Source organism: Aedes aegypti, chromosome 2, assembly GCF_002204515.2.
Source record: "Aedes aegypti strain LVP_AGWG chromosome 2, AaegL5.0 Primary Assembly, whole genome shotgun sequence".
Lineage (NCBI taxonomy): Eukaryota > Metazoa > Arthropoda > Insecta > Diptera > Culicidae > Aedes > Aedes aegypti.
Genome location: NC_035108.1, coordinates 16,780,913 through 16,788,551, shown reverse-complemented (window position 1 = coordinate 16,788,551; position 7,639 = coordinate 16,780,913). Strand labels below are relative to the sequence as shown.

Genomic DNA, 7,639 nt, shown 5'->3' with positions numbered 1-7,639 from the left:
CGAAGAGGACAAATCGACCGGAAAAGCAAGAGAAACTCGTGACGCGTGCTTTCAGAGGAAAGGAATAACTTTTATTGAAACAATGCTTTTGTTTACAGTTCAATCAGCACAAATGATCAAGAAATTATAAAGAAAGGTTTACTCTGTTTTTCGGAACGAGGGGCGCCTGAGTGGTTATTTTACTCCTAGTTAAATGTTTCTCAATGATAATTATCTTTCCGAGGCATAACGCATAATCGTATCTGTTCTGAGTTGTATGACACCCAAAATAGCAAATTTGGTAAATACAGCTTTGATAATATTTATAAGCACTGTTTGCTGTATTCAATAATGTTAATTTATTACTTAAATTCAAATTTCGAAGATAGTCATTTTGAAAAGAATTTTACTTCCACGTAAATAACAAATGCTTACAATTTGTTAAAATAAATTCAAATTCCTACGTCCCGCGTACGACGGCCACATGTAGGTACGCATGTATTGAGCTCAATGTAAACAAATCACATGGTAGATATGCGGTGATAACCATCGTACACATAAGTAACTGGTTTTTTTGGTGATTCTTTCGGATGTATTGGTTTCGGTCTTCTCCACGAATGCATTCCTCAGGTGAAAAGAGATAGCTCTTAATGTGAATGGAACGATCTTCGGTCGTCGTGTCAAACCCGTAGCGGAACAGGTGAGTGAGGTGAAGTTTTCAGTCCCACTAAAATAGGCCACCGTTTTGGTCGTTTGGATGTGAGTTTGAGCATACATTCATCTCTTTTCCAGCAAATCAATCACAAAATCCTGATCCGAGTGCGTTCACCAAGTGATGTGGCATAGCTGATACGGGACTAAATCATTCAAAATGATCGATTCTTTGCTGGATCTACGCTCGGTCAATCTGATCAATTTTCTGTTCGTGCAGCTGATTGTGATTATTGTGGTGCTGGGCGGTTTGATTGCCACCATAGAAAAGTATTTGCCAACCGCAATCAGGCAAACGTTCCGCTACGGGAAACATGCTCTCAAGGGACCCCAAGACCGTTTGGTGTCCCTGTTGGAAGTGCCGAAGTCATGGTTCAAGCACTTCTACGTGTTTGCTGCCGTTTGGTCCACGGCAGGGTTCTACTTCATGGCGAGCAATTACTTCGCTGGACAACCTGCACCCAGCTATGTGATTGACTTCCTCGACATTATGGCCACCACGAAGCGAACTGCTAGAAGTAAGATTAATTTGCACATTTGAATTACTGTTACAAATTAACACCTCTTGATATTTTAGCCACTCCCACCGAAACAATGGTAGCCATCACCCTAATAACGCTACAATGCTGGCGAAGGTTTTACGAAACTTGGTTCGTTCAGGTGTTTTCCAACAAGCTGAAAAATGAATCTGTCCGCCTATCTGGTGGGATACATCCACTACTTTGGCACGGTAGTCGTTATCCTTTCGCAAGCCGAAGGATTCATACGTTCGGATGGCCTCCCACTGCCATACAGGTTCGAGCTGACCCCCCGGCTAGCCTTCTGGACCGGGGTGTTCTTCTACGCCTGGCGCTACCAGTTCCAGTCGAATCTGATTCTGGCCAACCTGCGGAAAGACCGCACCGGAAAGGTGACCAACCAGAAGCACTCCATACCGCGGGGTGGGTACTTCGAGCTGGTGTCGTCACCGCATATGTTCTTCGAGATTGTGATGTACGTTGCCCTGTATGCAATTACGGCGAGGAACACGTCTGCGGTGTACGTGCTTGCATGGGTGCTATCCAATCAGACGATGAATGCATGGCTGACGCACCAATGGTATCGGGAGAATTTCGCTGACTATCCGGCCCGGAGACGTGCCGTGTTTCCTCATGTGTTGTGATTGTGCGGGCGGCGAGGGACGCGTGGCTGATGGGTTTACCCGGTTCGAAACGGATGTTTTCCTCTCTGGGGTGGAAGGAAGAAGGTAATGTGGGGTTTTACGATTCAACGCAAATTGTTTCGCTTGCGGATGGTTTCTTGTGCCGGCGTTGCTTCATGGGTTCGGTATTTGCATTGGCAAAGTGTGTGCTGTTTGTTTCTTGTTGTGATGGATCGAGCTGTTTGCAGAGTACTACGCAGCATAATGTACTTCAAATACATTGGGAAATTGCAACACTATTATAAGTTTTTTTGTAATCAAAATTGAACCACATTTTTAGATAATCTAACTTGATTCCACACATCGTGAAAATGGTAGAATTTTTTAGAAATCAACCAAAGTTTACCTGATTTTTTATTAAATAAAAAATCTTCTTTAGCTTAGTGAATTTTAGAAATTTCCATCGGTGTTAGAACATTAACAAAATATTAGTTAATTTTCCGTAAAATTCTATGAATGCCTTTATAAAATGCAAATACTACAAAAAATCTGGAGTAACACTTGTGCTTGAAATATTTCGTTTTTGCAAGAAACGTTCATACATTGTCATACAGTTCCACCCTAGAACACAAATACAGAGTTTTAATGAACATTTTTATAATTTATTTAAAGTAATTTTACTGGGATGTTGATACTGCCTCGATGAATTAGTTTTATTTATTATGCAATTAAAACATAAAAAATGAAGCATTTCGTTGCAAGTTTGTTTGGAAATAGATTGAAAGAAGTTCGACAGCTAAAAGAGGTTGAAGTGCAGAAAAACGTTTATACCAACCTACTAACCGTGTGACGCAACTAAGAGGGGATTTTGGGGTTCAAAGAAACCCCCTTCCCCCAGAGCTGAAAAAAAAAATCTTAGAATTACTTAATATTGTTCAAAATCAACAATAAGCTGTATTAGAACAGTAAATTAAGTATATTAACCGTTTTGTTCTTGTACGTAGTGAATTTCTAATTTAAGGCCCCCAAAGAGTTTTATAAATGTTCTCATTTATCTGAAAAAATACACTACAAATTTTGTACGAGAAGTTTATCAAACATCATGCAAACATGTATGCATATTGAGACCATTTAAACAACTGATTGATGCAAAATTCGATTCTTCAAAAATCGCTTTGTCAGATCAGAAATTAGCCAAATTTTATGTTGAAGGTCAGTGTACGTAAATTCGTTTTTAACGATTACGAATAAAAATTCTAGGAAAGATTAAGGTTCCGTTCCTAAGCTGAAAAATCACACATATTCGTTGCGCTGAATGATCACTCTGTTTGTTGAAGAAATTGAAATAATAGCATAGTCGAAGAGTTATCAAACGCTATCACATGTGTATGTGTATCCAAAGATTCTACCACATTAACGCGAATTCCATCACCCCTAATGCTATTTCCCCGAATTTGCAATTATCTTGATATGATGACATTGATGACATTTCCCCATGATATTGGGATTCGGGGTAATGTCATTCGGGGTTGTGGGTCGTTCGGGATTTCGGAATTCAAGGTAATGGAATTCGGGGTGATGGCATTCGGGGTAATGGCATTCGGGTTAATGGGGTAGAATCGTATCCAAATGTAGCGTGGATGAACTTTCAAACAAAATACGATGTATGAAGATGTTATCTATCACAATATTGTAATCTTATTTAGTCATTCACCATTTACATTTGAAAAGTAAAATCTACGCTACTTAAAACTGTGTACTGTAGATAAAAAGCATATTCCCTCTAATTAGCGGTGTTAGTTTTTTAAAAAGTTGTATTAATAGAGTGGATTAAGCTTGCAAATTGGTTTCGTTTTTATTAGTGATCCTTTATAAGAGAGATAGGTGGAAGCTGACATTTCTGTCAAAGTGTGAGCCAATCGAGCAGCTGCGTTGAGGATTGTTCATTTTATAAAGTGGACACTTTGTTTATGCTATGCTTTTTTATTTATTGATAAAATCGTAATCAGTTTTCTGTGCATCGTTCAACTATTATTCTACAATGTTATGAAAGTTTTTACAAAAACTACTAAGAAAAGCTTTTGGTCAAAGTTAAACATTATTTTTCGCATAAAAACATTTTCATTTTCATGAACAATGTTGTATATTGGTATCCTTTGCTATTGCACGAAAAAAATCAAGAATATTGCTCCATTTTCTGACACTAGGTCACTCTACTGATTTATCTATTTCTGGTCAAATTTGCTGATAAACCATCCTTTTACTCCTAGCAAGAAAGAAAAGTAAAAAAGCGTGCTCAAAATTAGTTTAGATTACTAAAGAAACTGTATCTGTATAAACGAGAGTGAAATTGTGAGTTTCAATTGCATTCTTAGATACAAATTTTACTCTTTATGGTCATTTTACTAAAAAGTCTCATACTTTTAAAATAATGTACGACCTACAGCAAATTGTAATTGTTTTTCTCCAAACATTTCAATCGGCAATCTCAGAATAACATATTATGAAAATAATTCATGGAAAATAAATTCGATTTCCATTTTTGATGATTGCCATTGTGCTTTGAGAGGTCTTCTGAAAATAAAGCATTTGTTGTGCTTTCAATGTGACGTGGGAATTAAATAAGCAACTCTATGAATGCGTAGGTTATTTTTCTTATTAATACTTTATTAGTAATTTCGCCAGGGCGTACTTTGAACCTACAAATTCTACTCATATCAGTTATCTCTAAATTTAAAACAGTTTTCTCAAAAAAATCGCTTAGAATGATTTTATAATATCTGGACAATTGTTGGACCAAACATAACTTGTTATTTTTCAGCAGGTTCTGATTGATGATGCTTTCGATGAACAAGCCTTTTTGGAAAATAAAAAAATAGGTTGTCAAATTTTCCAGCCAATTTTTAACAATCATTGATTTTGACAATCTTCAAAAATCGATAGTTTTAAACGTTCTTCCTTATTTGTCTTCTTCTTCTTCTTCTTCTTTCTGGCGTTACGTCCCCACTGGGACAGAGCCTGCTTCTCTGCTTAGTGTTCTTATGAGCACTTCCACAGTTATTAACTGAGAGCTTACTGTGCCAATGACCATTTTTGCATGCGTATATCGTGTGGCAGGTACGATGATACTTTATACCCTGGGAAGTCGAGAAAATTTTCAACCCGAAAAGATCCTCGACCGGTGGGATTCGAACCCACGACCCTCAGCTTGGTCTTGCTGAATAGCTGCGCGTTTACCGTCAAGGGTGTTGACCCCCTTCCTCCTTATTCGTGTGAAATTTAATTACTTCGGAAACTTTTTTTTATTATCACAACATTGTACAATATTAGTCGAAAGATGTACTGAAAACCGATTGCGATTTCATTGATCAATTGAAAAGATGTAGCATGCACAAGGTGTTCACTTTATAAAATGAACGGTTTATGGACAAAAGGTCGAAAGACAAAAAGTCGAAAGGACAAAAGGTCGAAAGGACAAAAGGTCGAAAACGATTTGCATGGTGGGAAATATTTCCTTCTTTGAAAAAAGATTTTCGACCTTTTGTCCCTTCTTTTTTGTTCTTCGACCTTTTGTCCTTTCGACCTTTTGTCTTTCGACCTTTCGTCCTTTCGACCTTTTGTGTTTCGACCTTTTGTCTTTCGACCTTTTGTCATAGATTCAAAATGAACATATGTTTGTTTTGAACTTTTCTTGAGGAATAATGCTTGAAATTATTTCGGTGAAAGTTGTTTTGCTTAGAACAAAAATATGATTTTTTTTACATTTTTGAATTTTTGTCAATTTGCGATATTTAGTTGTTTTAATTTTTTCCGCTGTTTATTCGTTTGGAAATGTATCGAAGATCTATAAAGAATCAAAATACACTTTTTAGCAAGTCTTGTCCCTGTCATGTCAATATTATTCTCGAGCAAATTCTGCATTGCTGGTCTGTTGCCAAATCATTCCATTTTGCTTCTGCTTATCTGTCATATAAAGGATCACTAGTTTTTAATAATGTTCATTAATTCTATTTCGTGATCCTGAGAAGATCCGTCACAACTTGGCGAAAATTGAAGGTTTTTTTTGTTAGTATAGACCAAATATACCATATCCGATTTTGTATTTTAACACCAGAAAAAAAAAATGCACTAGATAACATTTAGATATTCCGTTAGTAACAGTTGCAGTAACTCTTTAAAAGATTCCTCCATGAATTTCTATGAAGATTTCAAGAATATTGACTCTACGGAATCTTTAAAGGATTTTTCGATTAATTTCAAAAGAAATTTCTTCAGGAATTCCCCGAAGAATTTGATTAAGTATTTTCTTTCCAGGAGTTCATTCTTTCTAGAATTATGTCTCGGAGCGCAACCTAGTAGCAAAATTAAACTTTTTGCATCCAGATGTCCTTGACTTTCTGAACAACTTTGCCGAAGACTCGAACTTTCTATCTCATTTGGATCACAAGATAGAACATAATTAAAATGCTCAATTTCATATGCTTACTAACGCCACCTTGCGGTTTGCGCAACTAAACTATTGCGAATTAAATTATCTGCTTTCCGAATGTCCTTAGTCCGCTGGACAACTTTGGTGAAGATCTATTTGTTGCAAATCTCGGGGTATAACAGAGTGAATTTACCTGTTAAAAATGATGCTAGACTTTAAATCGAGTGCAAGTTGAAGAGCCCGAGCAAGCTTAGTTTTTTCGTTGCGTCGTCGGATTGTTACGTTACGTGAAGCTGAAAGTGGATTGTGGCTGCTCAGTCAAGGATTGTTGCTAAATGCATAAGTTAGTGAGCTCGTTTCATGTTTTTATTTCAAATCTGTAAAATTTGTATGACCACATTTAATCGTTCAACGGTGAAATGGTAATATGATTTTTCAACAAACTATGAATGGACTCTTATATATAAACTGTTCATGTTTTACATTTTTTTTTTCCAAAAAAAAACATTTATTTTTACCTTTGTTTTTGTAATTGAAGACATATTTTGGATGATTCGACACTATGAGTGTAGATTTTTACTTTATTCAACAAACTTGCAGAGGATTGTCGGCATAAGAATAAGAGTGTTCTGTGATGGTCCAGCCAATCGAGTTTATTTTTTATTTTTCATATGAATAAATTATGATAACACATGCTTTCCTCCTTACCGCTGTAGGAATGATGCGTTTAGATGCTTGTTGAACAAACTTTGAATGGTTTGTCACTTTGAGTGTCGACATTATTTTCTTCTACTTGGAAATTGTTCATATTAATTGAAAATATTATATTCAAAGACATGTTTATATCTCACAAATAATTGTTTATCATGGTCTAAAAGCTTATCAAAGTGAATTATGTGACCCAACGATCCTCCCAATCAACAAACATCCCTCGCAGTAACCTTTGTGGAGATGCAGAGGCAAACACGGCCTCCAAATAGCAAAGGTTACGCACTAACATTCCTTCCCCCAATCCCACGCCGTTATTGACCCTGTATAAATAGAGGAACTGAATTATGCACACTGAAAAAGTTTATGGCCAATCCCAGCCGAACTTCTACTTGATTCTATGTGCAATGTGCATTTTCACTGACCTCGGTCAATCACGGAATAGGCAAATATGATGCGCCACCATCATAGAGGTCGCTGGGGAAGAAGGAGAGAAATGTCACTGAAAATGTTTGTTTACTCCAAAATTCAATTTTTCAACCCAAAAATTAGATCATAGTCAATTAATTATTGAACTATTTTCCATTGGCATAATCATTTCGACCATTCATCCTTCCGATACGCGTGATTTCACAACAAATTTAACCACTAACAAAGAATCCGGAAGTTTA

General features: G+C 36.7%; 2 protein-coding genes across 2 annotated transcripts in view; both read left to right on the top strand.

Moving 5' to 3' along the window:
* Positions 1–7,639, top strand: part of LOC5575737 (SPARC-related modular calcium-binding protein 2) — a 217,609-nt gene that overhangs the window by 39,018 nt on the left and 170,952 nt on the right. The window lies entirely within an intron of this gene.
* Positions 686–2,574, top strand: LOC110674017 (polyprenol reductase-like). The gene is given in 3 exon segments (XM_021840035.1): positions 686–1,208; positions 1,268–1,368; positions 1,370–2,574. Coding segments are annotated over 3 exon segments (942 nt in total). The 5' UTR covers positions 686–850; the 3' UTR covers positions 1,853–2,574.